At 38.5% G+C, this 19,860-nt stretch overlaps 1 protein-coding gene across 1 annotated transcript; it reads left to right on the top strand.

Annotated features, from left to right (window-relative positions):
- Positions 1 to 3,337: 3,337 nt before the first annotated feature.
- On the top strand, positions 3,338 to 19,514 carry MRPS14 (mitochondrial ribosomal protein S14). The gene is made up of 3 exons (XM_065936103.1): positions 3,338 to 3,423; positions 17,535 to 17,693; positions 19,159 to 19,514. Exons 1-3 carry the CDS (start codon positions 3,379 to 3,381, stop codon positions 19,339 to 19,341), a joined length of 387 nt encoding a protein of 128 aa, XP_065792175.1. The 5' UTR covers positions 3,338 to 3,378; the 3' UTR covers positions 19,342 to 19,514.
- Positions 19,515 to 19,860: the final 346 nt, after the last annotated feature.

Here is a 19,860-nt window from a genome sequence, read left to right as displayed (position 1 = left end):
TTCATTATTGCTATTTCCTTGCTGCTATTTGTTCAGTTTCCCTTTCTTTTAACAACATGAGATATTATGGGTATTTTTGTAAAATTAGAAAATGGGGTATATAGGATTTTGATAGAAGATTTAATATTAACCAGCTTTACTGCCATTATTTTACTATTAATAGAGGTGTTTTGCTATTTTAGAGGTGTTTTTGCTGTTTAATAGTTAATCGTTGTAAATTGAGATTTTGTAGTTTCAGGTAAAGAAAAATATCAGGTTTTTCTCATGGTACTATTTTCAGAAATGTCAAACATGTTACTGTGACCCTTCCCATGTATTGTTTTATTGTTCAGAGAATTTACACTATACCTGAGATTTGTGAAACGTTGTTTTTGTTAGAGTAAGAATGTTAGGCCATTGAGGCAAGAAGATTATGTACGGGACATTTAAGTATAAACCCTGTAATCAGAAACGTTCTAGATGAATGCTTAGGGGAAAAACATGGGAGAAAAAATATTGATGGAATCATAAACCAATATCTGATGTAATATGTGGTGACTTAAGGGGGAGGTAACATTCATTCTATAAAAACTGAGCTATCCTAAAAATAAAAAAAAAAGCTACCTCTTCTATGCAACGTCTGTGTGTGTGTCTGTCTGTCTTCTTCCTCGCCGACGCCACTCATCCCTTGGGTACTCCTGGTCCTGCCGGGGCTGGAACACGGGACTAAAGGAAATCAGTCCTGAATATACATTGGATGGACTGATGCTGAAGCTTAAACTCCAATACTTTGACCACTTGATGCAAAGAACTGAGTCATTGGAAAAGACCTTGATGCTGAGAAAGAATGAAGGTGGGAGAAGGGGACGACAGAGGATGAGATGGTTGGATGGCATCACCGACTCAATGGACATGAGTTTGAGTAGGCTCTGGGAGTTGGTGATGGACAGGGAGGCTTGGCGTGCTGCAGTCCATGTGGTCACAAAGATCAGAGACAACTGAGCAACTGAACTGAACTGAAGGAATAAATGAATGAATGATGATGGTTCTCCTGATCTTAGAATTCCAGAATAGTAAGGTCAATAGCCATCCCCACTTTTTGTCAAATAGCCAGGAAGAATTGCTTTAATCTCTTCTTAGGAAAAACAGGCTAATAACACACTAATACTGTTAAAGATATCATTCAGTTCAGTTCAGTTCAGTCGCTCACTCCTGTCTGACTCTTTACCTCCCCATGGACTGCTGCACGTCAGGCCTCCCTGTTCATCACCAACAGGGTGCAGGGGGAATGGGAAGTTACTGATTAATGGGCACAGAGTTTTGGTCGGGGAAGATAAAAATATTCTGGAGATCTTCGGTGATGAATGCTTGTAAAATGACATGAATGTACTTGATGCCATTGAACTGTACACGTAAAAATAGTTAAGATGGTAAATTTTATGCTATGTATATTTTACCACAATTTTTTAAAAGTTACAAAACTGTTTAAAGATGCTGTCAGAACTAATTTTACAGAAAGAAAGCAAAAGACTGCTGCATATAAAGTTGGCTCACCTATTTTGTTAGCTGATCGTGTTACTATTTTGGCAACATCACTGAGTCCAAGTTCATACTGCTCACCACTCAACAGGCCAATAAATCAAGAGATAAGTTATAGGGACAAGGAAGAGCGACGTTATTCAGAAAGTTGGCAGACAGAGATGAAAACTAGTATCCCAAAGAACTATCTTCCTGGAGTTACAATTTAGGCTTCTTTAATACTAAAACAGGAGGGGGTTGTCTTGGCTCTAGCGACTCCAGAGTGGATATTTCTTCCTTCCTTCAGTCATTCACAGATGGGCCTGATCAGGATGTTTCCTATGAACTAAATAAAGTTTTTTTAAGCGTAATTCTCATTATCCGGAAGACAGGGTTCCCAGAAGTACGCCTGTATGCTTAGTTATGCAGTCCTGTCCAACTCTGTGCGATCCCATGGACTGTAGCCCGCCAGGTTCCTCGGTTCATGGGATATTTTTTCCAGGCAAGAATACTGGAGTGGGTTGTCATTTCCTCCTCCAGGGGATCTTCCTGACCCAAGGATGGAACAGAAGTCTCCTGCATTGGCAGGCAGGTTATTTACAGCTAAGTCATCAGGAAAGTTTCACAGAAACGTGCCATTATGTATAATTTAAGCTTATAGGTAGCATCCCTTTAGTGATTAACTTGTAATAGAATACAAAGGTTCTTCCAAATTACAATTGCAGAAGATAACCCTCAACTGTGGGAAGAGAAAAGAAAGGCTATTAAATGCGCTAGAGTTAGGACTAGATGCCTGCTTGACCCTGGTCCTCGAATTCTGATTCTACCCTAATAGGAGCTCATGCTGGTTTTTCCTGCCAGCTGGCCTCAGTAAGTCCCTCCCCAGATCATAAGCCATGTTCCAAAAAACTTGAACCTCTAAAGAAAGGAGTCTGCACTCAACTTCCCTTTCCAGAAGACTCCTGTCCAATAATGTAGAGGTAAATGGCACACAGGGACATCGATTCATAAATCAACGCATCTGTTAACATACTAGCTTTGCCAACCGAACACGTACTCCTTGATACTCATCTAGGAGGACAGTAGGTGGCTGGTACTTGCCTCACTTGCTATACAAAGGAACCCCACAAAAGGTTCATTCCAGACCCAAGGACTTTTGTTATAAACATAAACTGAAAGTTCCTTGTACTACAGACTGAAAACAGCAGTTTTAACAAAATGGCAAAGCTCCGCGCTACCCACCCCCTGCTCCGGGAAAAAAATTTTAAAAATGATTTAAGCGTTTTCACCTAAAGTTTTAATACACAATATACATATTTTAAAATATATATAAGTCCTAGACACATTCATGGAACTACAGCATTGCCATTAACAACATGATTATATGACCATTATAGCTGAGAGAAAAGAGAGATCTGCAAAATTTACACGAGGGACGAGGAAGGAAGAACCGGACAGAGGAAGGACTGGCCGTAACTGTGGGCTTTTAGCAAGTAGCATCCTAAACTAATGGAGGATACAGGAGAAGCAGGTTGAGCGAGAATTTAAAGAAAGAGACACTGGTGCAATGAACAGATAGGTAGGAAAGGGTGGAAGAAAAGGTGAATGAGGACAAAAGTTAAGAGGTTGTGCAAACCGCTCAAGAAGGTAGGAACAGGTGAATAGCGTCACAGTCCACTATCAGTATCGCAGCTCCGCTTCCAGATTGTTATTTTGCCCAAATTCCGTTGAATACCGCGAGAACGCTAATCTAATTAACTATCCCCGCCTTCCCGAACGCTGAAGACCCGCCCCCTGCGGCCCAGGTCCCGCCCCTCGTGTCCTCGCTGTTTGCGTCAGTGTTAATAAAGTTGCAGCGGTTTGACACTTGCGGTCAACAAGATGGCTGCCTCCACGCTCGGCTCTCTGCTGCGGATCGTCCGGCAGGTCTGGCCCGCGCCGTTATACCCTCCTTCCCTTCTCCTCTGAACTTCCAAACACACAGGTCCCCCCTCCACTGTTCTGTCACCAGGAGCGCCCAGTGCAGACCTGTTCCAGGGTTCTCTGTCCGCTTCCCTCCTCCGGCTTGATTCCGGGGAGGGCCGAACTGCAAATGTAAATTTGTAAACTTAGAGCTTTTTTGGAAACATAAAGCTTAGGGTTATTTGTAAACTTAGAGCTGACTGGTGTTGAAAGCCTGCAGACTGCCTCCAATTTACGAGTGTAGGTGGAGACAGAAGGTGTCTGAAGAATGAGGCCTCCCAAACCTCCCAATGTTAAAAAAGAGAAGCCTAGCAAAAGAGACTTGAACAGAGCGAGGGAGGAGAGAGTGGTGGCCTGGAAGCACTTCAGGAGCAGCGAGTGAGGAACTCTGGTTAAAATCAATTAAAAGAAGGGCTGAGAATTGCCTGTTGGGTTTGCGTGCATGCATGCCTGTTCAGTAGCTTCCGATTCTCTGGGACCCCATAGACTGTAGCTCGCCGGACTCCTCTGTCCATGGTATTCTCCAGGCAAGAATACTGGAGTGGGTTGCCGCACCCTCCTCCAGGAGATCTTTCTGACCCAGGGATCAAACTGGCGTCTCTTGGGACTCCTTCTTTGGCAGGCGGATTCTTTACCACTGCGGCACCTGGTAGCCCCTCTGTTAGGGTTAGCAGCGTGGAAATTGTTGGAACCTGCATCATAGCAGTTTCGCTGGTGTGACGGGGGTGAAAGTATTAGAGACAGAAGAGGAGGAAAGAAATACATTGTGTCTTTCCTACAAACACAGACTACAAACGTAGACTAACTTTTGAAGACGTTTTGCTGCGAAAAGGAACAGAAAATTGGGTCAGTAGCTGAAGAGGTGGGTTAAGAGTGGGTGCTTTGTGGTGTTTTTTATTTTCAATGTGACAGAAGTCAGTGCGTGTTTCTGTGTCAAAGGGAAAGATTCTGTAGAGGGGTAAAATAGATAATGTAGGAGAGGGAAGAATTGCTGAAGCTGTAATTTGTGTAGGCAAGAGGTGGTGAGTTTAGTGTTAGATTATTTGGTCTTCAGAACATGAACAGTTAATCTGTAATGGTGTTGTCCAATAGAAATAAAATACCAACCACATTTGTAACTTACAATTTTCGAGTAACCAGATGAAATTAATTTTAATCAAATTAATTTTAAAGCAGATGAAATTAATTTTATTAAAATATTTTAAATATGTTTATCAAAAATATTGTATTTCAACATGTAATCTCTAAATATGATGTGTGAGATCTTACATTCTTTTTTTCATGCTAAATCTTCAAAATCAGGTTTGTATTTTACACTTAGAGTACATCTTAGTTTGGATTCTAAACGTTCCACGATTAAGATGGAAAATGTAGTCCTATCAAAACTAAAATTTTTTAATGTTTGCCTTGCTTATGTTTAGATTTTTTAAATTAAAATTAAATAAAATTTAGAATTACATTCCTCTAGTTACTTTTCAAGGTCTCACTAGTCATGTGTGATTAGTGGCTACTGTATTGGACAGAGCAGATCTTTAATAGGAAGAGGGGATGTAGTGCATATGATTGCAGATGCTTTTTAAAAAATTTATTTTGTTGAAGTAGAATTGATTTACAATGTTATGTTAATTTATGCTGTGCAGCAAAGTGATTCAGTTGTACATATTTTTTCATATTCTTTTCCATTATGGTTTATTACAGGATATTGAATTTAGTTCCCTATGCTATACAGTAGGACCTTGTTGTTTTTCCATTCTATATATAATAGTTTGCATCCCAAAGGCCTTATCCAGCCCTTCCCCACGGCCCCTCCCCCTTGGCAACCACAAGCCTGTTCTATATATCTGATTATAGATGCTTTTGATTTCATAATTGAAGAGAAAGTGAAGTCATCAGCTAAACATGGGGATGTGGGAGCAGGTGTCAGGGATTTAAAGAAAGAAAAGGTGGTGTAAAATAGTCAAGAGTAGATCAGAAGAATAGTGGCAAGAATTAGAGCCAATAAGGTGAAGTGAAAGAGGGATCAGGGAGTTGAGGGTGTATGATAGACAATATTGTGTTTATAGACCATGGAATTCAGGTGGCTCAGACTGTAAAGAATCCATCTGCATTGTGGGAGACCTGGGTGTGATCCCTGGGTTGGGAAGATCCCCTGGAGGAGGGCATGGCAACCCACTCCAGTATTCTTGCCTGGAGAATCCCCATGGACAGAGGAGTCTGGCTGGCTACAGTCCATGGGGCAGCAAAGAGTCAGACACGACTGAACGGCTAAGCACATAGGAGATAGGAAATCAAAAGCTGAGAGACAGGTGAAAAGCTGGTAGGGGCAACGGATTAAAAGTTCCAGAGGGGCTTTTATTAGGGTGTTAGAGGAAACATGCTAGAAAGAAGTGATAGAGTATGAGATACACACAATTGGATGATAGAAAACTTTCACCCACTGGGAATAAAAGACCTCCGGCATGGAAGTGAATAGGAAAAGAAGAGTGGAGGACAAAATGAATGGAGGAAAAGAGTTCGAGGAATGGAGAGATCAGGGTATAATTTCACTTGTGTTGAGATCACCAGGAATTAAGACAGGAGGAGTGACAACCAGGATTGACAGTGAAAAATGAAAGGGAGTGGTGGGGGCTGTGGTAGATGACTGCAGTGGTGGAAGTATAACCCAGTGGCACGTGAGTCACAGCTTCCTTTCAGGAAGGAGGGACGGTCTGGAAGCTGCAGTAAAGAGCAAGAAAGCTTCCTCCCAGTTGTGAGAGAAAAAGAGCTATAGGGAAAACTATTGAGCAAACATCTGGAGGAGGAGTTAAGAGAAGTTGAGGATTTAGAAGATATTGATGATGGTAGACCATGAGTTGAAGACAGTCCAATGGAATAGTTTTAGGAGATGAAGAGAGGTGAGAGAGAGGGGTAGGTTAGGATATGTACAGAACAGAATGGAAGCAATCTTAACATGTAAAGCACTGTTATAAACTGGTAAGAAAATACAGTAGAATAGAAATGTGGGCAGAGGAGATGTAAGAGACCAGTAAATGTTTATTTTAAAAGTGTATTGCCTTTATAATCAGAGGAAAAGGTTGTACAGAAAGAATAAAAAGTTCTTTGTTTTTTCTTAAATAAATAGAAACCTGTTAGGAGATGGTAAAACATTATTTAGGGATAGTCTGGAAAAGAATTGAAGGGGAAAATATTAAATTTTGCTTTCTAATTCTCTTTTGCTTTCAGTTTCATAGGTAATAGCAGACATGGCATTGCCCCTTCAGAATTGTTTCTTTCAGCCAGAATGACCTCCTTGGACCTTACCACTCGATCTTGTCCGTTTCCTCATTTGGTTTGGAAAAACTTCACCTTCTCTCCCTTCCCCCGCTTCCTGACTGTATCAGAATTCTGTCAGGCCTTCAAAGCCTTGCCTAAACCCTCTTTCCATGACGTGTATTTCCAGCCACTGTGAGCATGGTACTCATTTGAGTCAGTCATGAATGAAATTTCAATATCGATTTGATACATGCTGTCTTATTTCCAGGAGATGATTTTTGGGTTGTCGTATTTCCCCTTGAGACTTTGAAGCATTGAAGGCAGTTTATCTTTTGTTGATAGGTTGAAAAATAAAAGGTTATCTTTCTAGTCTAGTAGTCTCATTTTCAGCTTTATATTCTGTATCATGCTGTACATGTATTTCTAAAACCAGTTATAAGAGGCCATCATCATTCCCCATAGCTGTAATTTAATAAACATACAGTATCTGCTCTGGTTTGGGAAAGACTTGAGTTTCTAATGGCCTATACTCTGTGTGTACTTTTAGAAGTGTTGGCTCTCACCATGTAAACATGTGACAATGAGGAACCCTCTGTCTTGTTACTGGACAACTCACGCTAAGAAATGAGTTTTGAGTGACAATTTCAAAGTACCCATTGACCCAGCAGTTCTGCTTCCAGGAATTTATCCTGCTGATATATACAAATATATATGAAGTGATTTACATAAAACATTATTCATTGCAGCATTGTTTATAATGATAACTGGTGAGGTATGGTCTAGTTATCCACCAGTAGGTCACAGGATAATCATGATGCATCTGTGGGGAGGAAGAAAGTTCTCAGCTAGAGCCCTTGTGTCAATAGCAAGAGAAAAGCATACAAATTTGTAAGTTTTACCCAACACAGGAGTTTTCATAAGGAAACATGAACCAAAGGAGTTAAACCTAAGTGGGTTTTGTGCTAGGGTTAATGAAGCCTGGTAAGTCATGGGAAAATGTGGTAAGACTAAAGGCATGAGCTATGTGTAGAAAACTAAAGGAAAGTTAGCATAGCCTGTTATTCACATTCTTCTCAGTGTTCCTCAGGCTTCAGAGATAAGGCTGCTTCTTTTATACCCTCGGTATATGGAGGAACCCTCTCGTCGAGGGTCTTGTGACCTGTTTCAGGGGAAGGTCAGAAAGTCCTTCATGCACCTGCTGTTTCTCAGATTCCTTTTGCTTGAAATAAACAGTATGCCAAAGGAGCCCTATTTTGAGATAGTGTCTCCTGAACCTGGTCACTTCCATATAGTGAATATTATGCAACCTAAAACAATGTGGAAGCTTTTAAACATGGATATAGAAAGAGCTCTAAAATCTGTTGTTAAATGTGAAAAAAATGGGTAGGAGAGGAAACATGGGAGAGGGAGTGTGTATGTGTATTTTATAGGCAAAAATCTCTGAAAGGCTACAGAAAAGAAATTAGTAACTGGTTACCTCTGGGATGGGGGTATGGTCACTGGGCAGGTAAGGGATGATGTGGGAGAATGAATCCACTTTGTGTCTTTTTTTTATTATTTTTTTTAATTGAACTGTAGTTGATTTACAGTATTGCTTATATTTGGTGGTGTGTGTGTGTTCCTTTTCTAAATTCTTTTCCGTTATAGGTTATTACAAGATAATATAGTTGCCTGTGCTATACTCTAAATTCTTACTATTTTATACATGCTCATGTGTATCTGTTAATCCCACACTCCTAATTTATCTCTTCTTCCTCCCTTCCACTCTGATGATCATAAGTTTGTTTTCTGTATCTGTGAGTCCATTTCTATTTTGTAAATAAGTTCATTTGTATCATTTAAAAAAGAATTCCATATATAAGTGATATCATGAGTCTTTGGTTTTTTTCCTTGAAATGATGATCTCTAGATCCATCCATGTTGCTGCAAATGGCCTTATTTCATCTTTTATAGCTGAGTAATATCCCATTGTGTGTGTGTATACCCCACATCTTTATCATCCATCTGTGAGGGACACTCAGGCTGCTTCCATATCTTGGATATTGTAAATAATGCTGCTATAAACATTGTGGTGCTTGTATCTTTTTGATTTAGAGCTTTTTCCAGATACATGCCCAGGAGTGGAATTGCTGGATTATATAGTAACTCTTTCTAGTTTTAAGGAATGTTTTCCACAGTGGCTGTACCAATTTGCATTCCCATCAACAAAGGAGGAGAGTTCCCTTTCCTCCACACCCTCTCCAACAATTGTTATTTGTAGACTTTTTGATAGTGGCCATTTTGACCTGTATGAAGCGATACCTCACTGTCGTTTTGATTTTCATTTTTCTTAGAATTAGCGATACTGAATATCTTTACATGGACAGAGGAGCCTGACTGGCCATGGTCCGTGGGGTCGCAGAGAGTCAGACATGACTGAAGTGACCCAGCACGCACGCACGCACATGTACCTGTTAGCCATCTGTATGTCTTTGGAGAAATGTCTATTTAGGTTTTCTGCTCGTTAATTAGATTAAAATTTTTTTTATTGAAGTGTAATTGATTGACAGTGCTATGATAGTTTCTGCTGGACAGCAAAGTGAATCAGTTATGCATATACATATGTCCACTCTTTTTTAGGTTCTTTTCCCATATAGGTCCTTCCAGAGTATTGAGCAGAGTTCCCTGTGCTATGCAGTAGGTCTTTATTAATTATGTATTTTGTATATAGTTACGTGTATGTGTCAATTCCAATCTTCCAATTTATCCCTTCCCTCCACCCCCCCAAACCGTAAGATTTCTTTCTACATGTGGCTGTTGTATAAATAAGTTTATGCGATATTTTTAGATTCCACATATAGGTGGTATCACAGGATATTTGTCCTTCTCTGTCTAACTCACTTCACTGAGTATGACAGCCTCTGGGTCCATCCATGTCTCTGCAGTTGGCAGTATTTCATTCTTTTTTATGGCTGAGTAATATTACATTGTACATACATACACATGTATGTACCACAACGTCTTTATCCATTCCCTTGTTGATGGACATTTAGGTTGCTTCCGTATCCTGGCTATTGTAAATAGTGCTGCAGTGAACATTGGAGTGCATGTATCTTTCTGAATTATGGTTTTCTTCAGGTATATGCCCTGGAGTGGAATTGCTGGATCATATTGCTGGTAATTCTGTTTTTAGATTTTTAAGGAAACTCCATGCTGTTCTCCATAGTGGCTGTACCAGTTTACATTCTGACCCAGCAGTATAGGAGGGTTCCCTTCTCTCCACATTCTCTCCAGCATTTACTATTTGTAGGCTTCTTGATGATGGCCATCCTGACTGGTATCAGGTGATAACTCATTGTCGTTTTGATTTGCATTTCTCTGAGAATTAATCATGTTGAGCTTCTTTTTGTGTGCTTTTTGGCCATCTGTATGTCTTCTCTGGAGAAATATACATTTAAATCTTTTGCCCATTTTTTAATTGGGTTGTTAGTTTTTATGTTAGTGAGTTGTGTGTGCTGTTTGTATATTTTGGAAATCAAGCCCTTGTCAGTACCATCACTTGTGAATGTTTTCTCCCAGCCCATGAGTTATCTTTTTGTTTATAGGTTTCCTTTGTTGTGCAAAACTTTATAAGTTTGACTTGGTCCCAGTTGTTTAGTTTTTTTTTTATTTCCATTATTCTAGGAGATGGGCCCAAAAACATATTGCTGCAAATTATGTCAAAGACAGTTTATGTCAAAGACTGTTCTGCCTATATCTTCCTCTAGGAAAATGTAGCAGTGCAACTTTTCCTGGGACCATTTCCTGGAGAGATTGTCTTTTCTCCATTGTATATTCTTTGTCCTAGGTGAATTCACCCTAGTGCAGGGGTTTACTGCTGGACTTACAGTCCTGTTCCATTAATCTGTTTTTGTGCCAGGACCATATTCTGTTGATTACTGTAGCTTTGCAGTATTGTCAGCAGCCAGGGAGTCTGATTTCCTCTATCTCCATTTTTCTTTGTCAAGATCACTTTGGCTATTCAGGGTCTTTTATAATTCCAAACAAATAAAAAAAAATTTGTTTTAGTTTGTGAAAAATACCACTCATAATTTGATAGGGGTTGCATTGAGTCTATAGATTGCCCTGGATAGTAATTTTTACAATAAAATTGTTAATTTTCACAATATTGATTCTTCCAATCCAAGAACATGGTATATTTTTCCATGTGTTGTGCCATTTTCAGTTTCATCAAGGTCTTACAGTTTTTGAAGTACGGGTGTTTGCCTCTTTTGGTAGGTTTTATTCTTGTTTAGTTGCTCAGTTGTGTCCAACTCTTTTGAGACCCAATGGACTGTAGCCCACCAGGCTCCTCTGTCCATGGGATTTCCCAGGCAAGAATACTGGAGTGGGATGCCGTTTCCTTCTCCAGAGGATCTTGCTGATGGTGGGACTGAACCCATGTCTCCCATTGGCAGGTAGGTTCTTTACCACTGAGCTGCCAGGGAAGCCCTCAGCAGATTTGAAGTGAACTGAAAGTGGCTCAGTTGTGTCTGGCTCTTTGCAATCCCATGAACTATACAGTCCATGGACTTCTCCAGGCCAGAATACTGGGGTGGATAACCTGTCCCTTCAATGCATCTTCCCAACCCAGGGATCGAACTCAGGTCTCTCACATTGCAGGCAGAGTCTTTACTATCTGAGCCACAGGGGTGGTATTTTATTCTTTTTGATGCAATGATAAATAGGGTTGTTTTCCTAATTCTCTTTCAGATTTTTTGTAGTTAGTGTAGAGAAATGCAACAGATTTCTGTGTATTAATTTTCTGTCCTGCAACTTTATCAAGTTCATTGATGAGCCTCAGTAGCTTTCTAGTGGCATCTTTATGATTTTCTATGTATAGTATCATGTCACCTGTAAACAGTGGCAGTTTTATTTCTTCCTTTCTGATTTGGATTCCTTTTTTTCTTTTCTGATTTGGCTAGGACTTTAAAAATTTTATTGACTATTTCTGATCTTAGAGGAAATGTTTTCAGCTTTTCACCATTGAGTATGATGATGTTAGCTGTGGTTTTATTGCACTGAAGTGTGTTTTCTCTGTGCTCACTTTCTGGAGAATTTTTATCATAAATGGATGTTGAATTTCTTTTTCTTATTTAAAAATTATTTGTTTTTAACTAGAGGATAATACTTTACAGTGTTCTGTGGGTTTCTGCCATTCGTCAACATGAATGAGCCGTGGGTGTACATATGTCCCCTCCCTCCCACTCTAGGTTGTCTCCGTGCACAGGTTGAGCTCCCTGCATCATATAGCAAATTGCCACTGGCTATCTGTTTTACATAAGGCAATATCTATGTTTCAGTGCTACTGTCTAAATTTGTCCCACCTTCTCCTTTCCACGCTGTGTCTGCAAGTCTGTTCTCTGTGTTGCTTCTCTATTGCTGCCTACAAACAGGGTCATCAGTACCATTTTTCTAGATTCCACATATATATGTGTTAATATACAGTATTAATATTCTGACTTACAGGCTCTAAGTTCATCCACCTCACTTGAACTGACTCAAATTCATTCCTTTTGTGGCTGAGTAATATTCTGTTGTATATATGAACCACAACTTCTTTATCCATTCATCTGTCAGTGGACATGTAGGTTGCTGCGGGGTTATGGTTATTGGAAATAGTTCAGCAGTGAACATTGGGATACATATGTCTTTTAGAATTGTGGTTTTCTCAGGGTATATGCCCAATAGTGGGATTGCTGGGTCATATGGTAGTTTAGTTTTTAAAGAGATCTCCATATTGTTCTCCACAGTGGCTATATTAATTTACATTCTGACCATCAGTGCAAGAGGGTTTCCTTTTCTCCACATCCTCTCTAGCATTTGTTGTTCATAGATTTTTTGATGGTGGCCGTTCTGACCAGTGTGAGGTAGTACCTCATTGTAGTTTGATTTGCATTTCTCTAATAATAAGCAATGTTGAGCAGTTTTTTTCATGTGTTTATTAGCTATCTGTATATCTTCTTTGAGAAATGTTTGTTTAGGTCTTCTGCCCATTTTTTGATTGGGTTCTTTGTTTTTCTGATATTGAGCTGCCTGAGCTGCTTGTATATTTTGGAAATGAGTCCTTTGTCAGTTGCTTCATTTGCAATTATTTTCTCCCATTGTGAGGGTTGTCTTTTCACCTTGTTTATGGTTTCCTTTGCTGTGCAAAAATTTTTAAGTTTAATTGGATCCTGTTTGTGTATTTTTGTTTTTATTTCCACTACTCTAGGAGATGGGTCATAGAGAATCTTGTGATTTATGTCAAAGAGTATTCTGCCTGTGTTTTCCTCTAGGAGGTTTGTAGTTTCTGGTCTTACATTTAGGTCTTTAATCCATTTTGAGTTTCTCTTTTTGTATAGTATTAAGAAGTGTTCTAATTTCATTCTTCTACATATAGTTGTCCAGTTTTCACAGCACCAGTTATTGAAGAGATTATCTTTTCTTCATTATACAGTTTTGCCTCCTTTGTCAAAAACAAGGTGCCCATAGGTACATGAGTTTATCTCTGGGCTTTTTATTTTGTTCGATTAGACTATATTTCTGTTTTTGTGCCAGTACCATACTATTTTGATGACTGTAGCTTTGTAGTATAATCTGAAGTCAGGAAAGTTAATTCCTCTAACTCCATTCTTCTTTCTTATGATTGCTTCGAGTATTTGGGGTCTTCTGTGTTTCCATACGAATTGTGAAGTTTTTTGTTCTAGTTCTGTGAAAAATGCCATTGGTAATTTGATAGGAATTGCATTGAATCTGTAGATTGTTTTGGGTAGTATAGTCATTTTCAGTGTTTATTCTTCTAATCTAGGAACATGGTATATCTCCCCATCTGTTTATGTCATCTTTGATTTCTTTCATCCATATCCGATAGTTTTCTAAGTACAGGTCTTTTGTCTCCTTAAATAGGTTTATTGCTAGGTATTTTATTTTCCTGTTGCAATGGCGAATGGGATTAATTCCTTAATTTCTCTTTCTGATTCTTCATTGTTAGTGTATAGTAATGCAAGGGATTTCTGTGTATTGATTTTGCAGCCTGCAACTTTACTAAAATTACTGATTAGCTCTTGTAATTTTCTGATAATATCTTTAGAGTTTTCTATGTGCAGTAGTGTGTTATCTGCCAACAGTGAAAGTTTTACTTATTTTCCAGTCTGGATTCCTTTTATTTTTCTTCTCTGATTGCCATGACCAGCATTTCCAAAACTATGTTGAATAATAGTGGTAAGAGTGGGCACACTTGTCTTGTTCCTTATCTTAGAGGAGATACTTTGTTTTTCACCATTGAGAATGTTTGCTGTGGGTTTCTCATATATGGCCTTTATTATGTTGAGGTATGTTCCTTCTGTGTCCATTTTCTGAAGAGTTTTTGTCATAAATTGGTGCTGAATTTTGTCAAAAGCTTTCTCTGTATCTATTGAGATTATCATATGATTTTTATCTTTTAATAATGTGGTATATCATATTGATTGACTGGTGTATATTGAAGAATCCGTGCATCCTTGGATAAACCCAACTTGATCCTTAATGTGTTGTTGGCTTCTGTTTGCTAGAATTTTGTTGAGAATTTTTGCATCCATGTTCATCAGTGATACTGGCCTGTGATTTTCTTTTTTTGTGATGTCTTTATTTGGTTTTGGTATCAGGGTGATGGTGGCCTCATTGAATAAGTTCAGAAATGTTCCTTCCTCTGCAATTGTTTGGAACAGTTTCAGAAGGATTGGTGTTAACTCACTTCTGAATGTTTGGTAGAATTCTTCTGTGAAGCCGTCTGTTCCTAGACTTTTCTTATTGGCAGTTTTAAAATAACTGGTTTTATTTCAGTGTTAGTAATTTTCTGTTTCTTCCTGGTTCAGTCTTGGGAGATTGTACCATTCAAATAATTTGTCCATTTCAATTAGGTTACACATTTTATTGGGATATTGTTGCTCATACTAGTCTATTATGACCCTTTGTATTTCTGTGGTGTCGGTTGTAACTTTTCCTTTTTCATTTATGATTTTACTGATTTTGGCTCTCTCCCTTTTTTTCTTTATGAGTCTCTCTGAAGATTTGTAAATTTTGTTTATCTTAAAAAAAAACAAAACCTGCTTTTACTTTCATTGCTCTTTTTTATTGTTTAGTCTCTTAATTCATTTGTGCCCTGACTTTTATGATTTTTTCTACTAACTTTGATTTTTATTTCTTCTTTCGCTGGTTGCTTTAGGTGTAATGTTAGGTTGTTTATTTAAGATTTTCTTGTTTTCTGGGATAAACTTGTATCACTATTAACTTCCCTCTTAGAAGTGCTTTTGCTATATCTCATTTTCATTTGTCTCCAGATATTTTCTGATTTCTTCTTTGACTTCTTCAGTGATTCTTTGATTGTCTAATAGCATATTGTTTTATCTCAGTGTGTGTGTGTGTGTGTGTGTGTGTGTGTGTTTCCTTTTACTTGATTTCTAGCTTCATAGCCTCATGATAGGAGAAGACGCTTGATAAGATTTCAGTTTTCTCAAGCTGACCACCATCTGCTCAGTGCCCCTGCATGGATTCTATCCAGGAGGATGTTCAAGTGCACTTGTAAAGGATGTGTATTCTGTTGTGGGGTTGAATGCTCTATAAACATCAGGTCTGATGTGTCATTTAAGGCCTGTGTTTCATTATTTATTTTCTGTCTGGATGATCTATCCAGACAGATATTTGTGGGGTGTTATAAGTGGGGTGTCGTACCCCATTGATATAAGTGGGATGTTAGTGTCCCTCACTATTATTTTGTTACTGTCAATTTCTCCTTTTATGTTTTTTAACATTTGGCTTATCTATTGAGGTGCTCCTATGTTGGGTCCATATATATTTATAGTTGTTATATATTATTCTTGGATTGATCCCTTGATCATTATATAGTGTCCTTCTTTGTCTCTTGTAGCCATCTTTAAAAAGTATATTTTATCTGATGTGAGTATTGCTATTCCAACTTTTATTTGATTTCCCCTTGCATGAAATGCATTTTTCCATCCTGTCTCTTTCATTCTGTATTTCTTGCAGTGGGGGTCTCATCAACAGCATGTTTATGGATCTTCTTTTTATATTCATTCAACCAATCTATGTCTTTTGGTTGGAGTATTTAATCAGTTTGCATTTATGGTAATTGTCGATATGTATATTCTTACCATTTTGTTTGTATCTTACCATTCTTGCCATTTTGTTTATTGTGTTGGATTTGTCTTTGTAGGTCTTTTTTCTCCCTTTACTCTTTTGTTCTCTTGTGATTTGATGACTGTCTTTAGTGTTATATTTGGATTCCATTTTCTTTTTTGTATGTATATTATAGACTTCTGGTTTGCTGCAATTACCATGAGGTTTTATATTGGAATGTGTATTTATATGTACTTGTTGTAAGTTGATCTCTTATTTTCTAATGCATTTTAGGTACTCTGCATTTGTACTCTCTTCCCCTCATGATTACTATTCTTTATTTTATATTTTACATCTAGTTTTGTGTAACCCTTAACTGCTTGTTATGGATACAAATGGTTTTACTACTTTTGTCTTTTAGCCTCCCTACTAGCTTTGTGCATGGATGATTTCCTACCTTTTACCTTTACCAGTGAGTGTTTCCATTTTGTCATTTTCTTGTTTCTAGTTGTGGCCTTTTCTTTTCTGCCTCTTGAAGTTTCTTTAGCAGTTGTTATAAAGCTGGTTTTGTGGTGCTGGATTTTCTTAGCTCTTGCTTGTCTGTAAAGCTTTTGATTTCTCCATCAAATCTGAATGAGACCCTTGCTGAGTAGAGTATTCTTGGTTGTAGGTTTTTCTCTTTCATCACTTTAAGTACATCATGCACATTCTTCTGGCCTGCAGTTTGTGCTGAAAAATCAGTTGGTAGTTTAATGGGAATTCCCTTACAAGTCATTTGTTGCTTTTCCCTTGTTGCTTTTAAGTCTGTCCTTACCTTTAACTTTTGTCATTTTGATTACAATGTGTTATGGTATATTTCCTTTGTGAATTAATCCTGTATGGGACTCTCTATGCTTTTTGTACTTGGGTGTCTGTTTCCCTTCCCAAATCACAGATGTTTTCAGCTATTATTTCTTCAAATATTTTCTCAGACCCTTTGTCACTGGGATCCCTATAATGTGAATGTTAGCATACTTCCTGTTATCCCAGGGGTCCCTTAATCTGGCCTCATTTCTTTTCATTCTTTTTTCTGTTACATGGCAGTGATTTCCACTCCTGTGTCTTCCAGTTTACTGATCCATTCTTCTGAATCATTGAGTCCACTACTGATTCCTTCTATAGTATCCTTCATTTCAGTCATTGATTCTTTAATTCTGTTTCATTGTTCTTTGTATTTTGTAATTCTTTTCTGAAAGTTTATAATTTCTTGCTCTGCATCTGTGCTCCTGCCGAGTCCTTTGATTGTTTTTACAATCATTACTCTGAACTGTTTCTTGGGTAGATTGCCTACCTCCACATCACTTAGTTGTTCTTATGAGGTTTTATCTTGTTCCTTCGTCTCAAATATATTCCTCTGTCACCTCATTTTATCTCAAGTGCTGTTTGTATTTTATGTATGTGGTAGGTTGGTTATGTTTCTTGACTTTGGAGAAGTGTTCCTCTGTAAGACATCTTTTGCATCCCAGCAGTGCTCACCCAACAATGGCCAGGGGCCAGGTAGTCCCAGGGGAGTGTCTGGCCTGAATTTGCAGATTATTCTGTGGGTTGCGGAACAGTAGTTTTCTTTCTTTAAGGGGCTGGTACTTGTCCCCTGGTGGGTGGAGTTGGGTTTTGATCCTCTGGCAGATCCTGGGTCTGACTCTCCTTCACTTATTCCTTATCTCCTTTAGGTGGTTCCTTCATCAGCTTCAGGCCAAGTTCGAAGTTACTATGTCAATTGGAGAATGTTGCGTGATGTAAAGAGAAGAAAAATGGCCTATGAGTATGCAGATGAGAGGCTACGGATCAATTCTCTCAGGAAGAATACTATTCTTCCAAAAAACCTTCAGGTTAGCTAATTAAGATGAGTATCTGCCAGAAAATCATTAACTCAAATCACTTCATACTGTTTGTTTTAACTTCGTATACTTTGTGAAGACTAGAATCTAGTTTTCTTGGTCAACATAAACAAATACCATTGAAACTTTTGATTAGTTTCAAATGAAAAAATTATTTATTCTTAACTAGCCTTTTAGCCATTTCATTAGGTGATACTTAAAAGGTACTGAGGCATGGTGACCACACAGAAATTGGATAGTTATTTTGACCCATGGTGTCTCTCCAGTTCATCCCAGTCTTTCAGCGTGCCCAGCACATGACCTACACTATTCCTTATCGAAGGCCATCCCTAAGTCTGTTTCTGAATTCCTTTACCCATGAGGTGGCCTTCATATAGGTTTGACTTCTTGTCATACAGTTTAACTTGAAAAAGAGAATGTCAGCTCAGGCTTCCTGAAGCATAAGTCCTGTACCAAATTGTTAGCATAAAATACCTGCATTCAAGAGTCTTATCAGAGACTATAACTCATACTCAAGGCCATGAAGCTTATCAAAAGCTCAGAGTAAAAATTATTTCATTCATTTAAATTTGGAGAAGAATATACAGGCTCTTCATTATCATGGATTCTTTTTAAATCTTCTCTAAATTTGGCCAGATAAGCAGAAAATGGAGTGCCTTGGACCACTGTGTTACAGCTTTTATTGTAATGGCATTAAGCTACTTGCCTATATTTAGGCAGTAATAAGTGGCTCCTGAGAAACAAAGCTTAAGATGTTAGGGAGGACAAATTTATGAAGACCTCCATGAAGAGTCTCCAGTTTGAGAACCATCAATAGCTGTGCAGAGCCTCTGAATCTTGGGAACTTATATGGCTCTTTGTTGCCTGCCAACTAGCTTACAAGGCGAATTTCTGTCCCAGTGCTAATGAATTTACAGGCTCTCACAGAATGCTCTTTTGTTTCATTTTCCCTTTGCCTAGTTTCCTCGTTTGCTATACATATCGATTTTCTCAGTGAAGCTGGGACAGTCATTTGAGGAGACAGCAGAAGTGCATGCATGTATTTTCCAAAAGAGAAATGAGAATGTTATCCTTGAGGTCAGGGACTGAAAGGAGGGAGAGGGAAGGCTTGGGTACTGATACTGTTTCTTAGGCTAGTTGCTGGTTACACAGCTGTTTTCTTTTGGTGAAAACTTTTTGAGCTTTACACTTACAGTTTGTGGATTCTTGATTTTGTTTGTTAGGTTTCAATTTAATTTTGAAAAATTACATTGTGAGTATGTCAAACAATTCAGTCATTTTCTTTTTGGCCTGTTTCTACTCAGTAAAATTCATCATGGTATCCAGGGTTCTTTTGCCAAACTTGGCTGCATTAATGAATCTAGCCTTTTGTGTTCTCTTCCTCTGAGCATTGACTCATCATCTAGAATTAGTAAATGCATGTGATCTGTATGAATAATGTTGTGACTTCCCTTAGGAGGTGGCTGATGAAGAAATCGCTGCCCTTCCCCGGGATAGCTGCCCCGTTAGAATCAGAAATCGATGTGTTATGACGTCCCGTCCACGAGGTGTAAAGCGGCGCTGGAGGCTCAGCCGTATCGTCTTCCGTCACTTAGCTGATCATGGGCAACTGTCTGGGATCCAGCGAGCAATATGGTGATCATCTCCAGAAGCTACTGACCTTGCAGGAAAACCATTTAGGCAAGAAGAGACTTTTCTAATAGATAAAAACCTGATTTTTATTTGAGTGTTCTGTCAGTGAATAATATTTCTCTAAATATATTGTTCCCAAGCATAGTGCAAAGAGTAATTAAAAAAAAGTTTGTGAAAATATGTTCTGTATGGTTGTCTCTTCCTTCAAGTTTAATCTTTTAGCAACATGTAAGTGTTCCTGTACTTTTTTAAAGAGCGTTCCTTCATCCAGCAGTATTATCTTGCTCGTTGACATGTAGCTCATGTGTGGCAATTTTTAATCCTGGGCTGGCTACCCAGATCTGCACAGCTCACTTTTAGTTGGTTGTGAAGACAGACAGTACATTGGAAGGTAAATGTGATGTTCTAGATAATCTAACTAATCTTTGTGTGATGGCTGAACCAAAAGAGAATCACTACTTGTTTTCTTGCTCCATCTTCAAGAACCCTTAGAACAAAATGTGTCTCTTTAAGGCCTGAAAATCTA

This window comes from Muntiacus reevesi, chromosome 5 (genome assembly GCF_963930625.1).
Source record: "Muntiacus reevesi chromosome 5, mMunRee1.1, whole genome shotgun sequence".
Classification (NCBI taxonomy): Eukaryota; Metazoa; Chordata; class Mammalia; order Artiodactyla; family Cervidae; genus Muntiacus; species Muntiacus reevesi.
This window is presented reverse-complemented; position numbering and strand designations above follow the sequence as displayed.

Coding starts and splice junctions, on each gene's coding strand:
- MRPS14 (XM_065936103.1), top strand. CDS start 3,379: ATGGCTGCCTCCACGCTCGGCTCTCTGCTGCGGATCGTCCGGCAG. Junction 3,424..17,534: donor TGCTGCGGATCGTCCGGCAG/GTCTGGCCCGCG, acceptor TATCTCCTTTAG/GTGGTTCCTTCATCAGCTTC. Junction 17,694..19,158: donor TTCTTCCAAAAAACCTTCAG/GTTAGCTAATTA, acceptor GACTTCCCTTAG/GAGGTGGCTGATGAAGAAAT.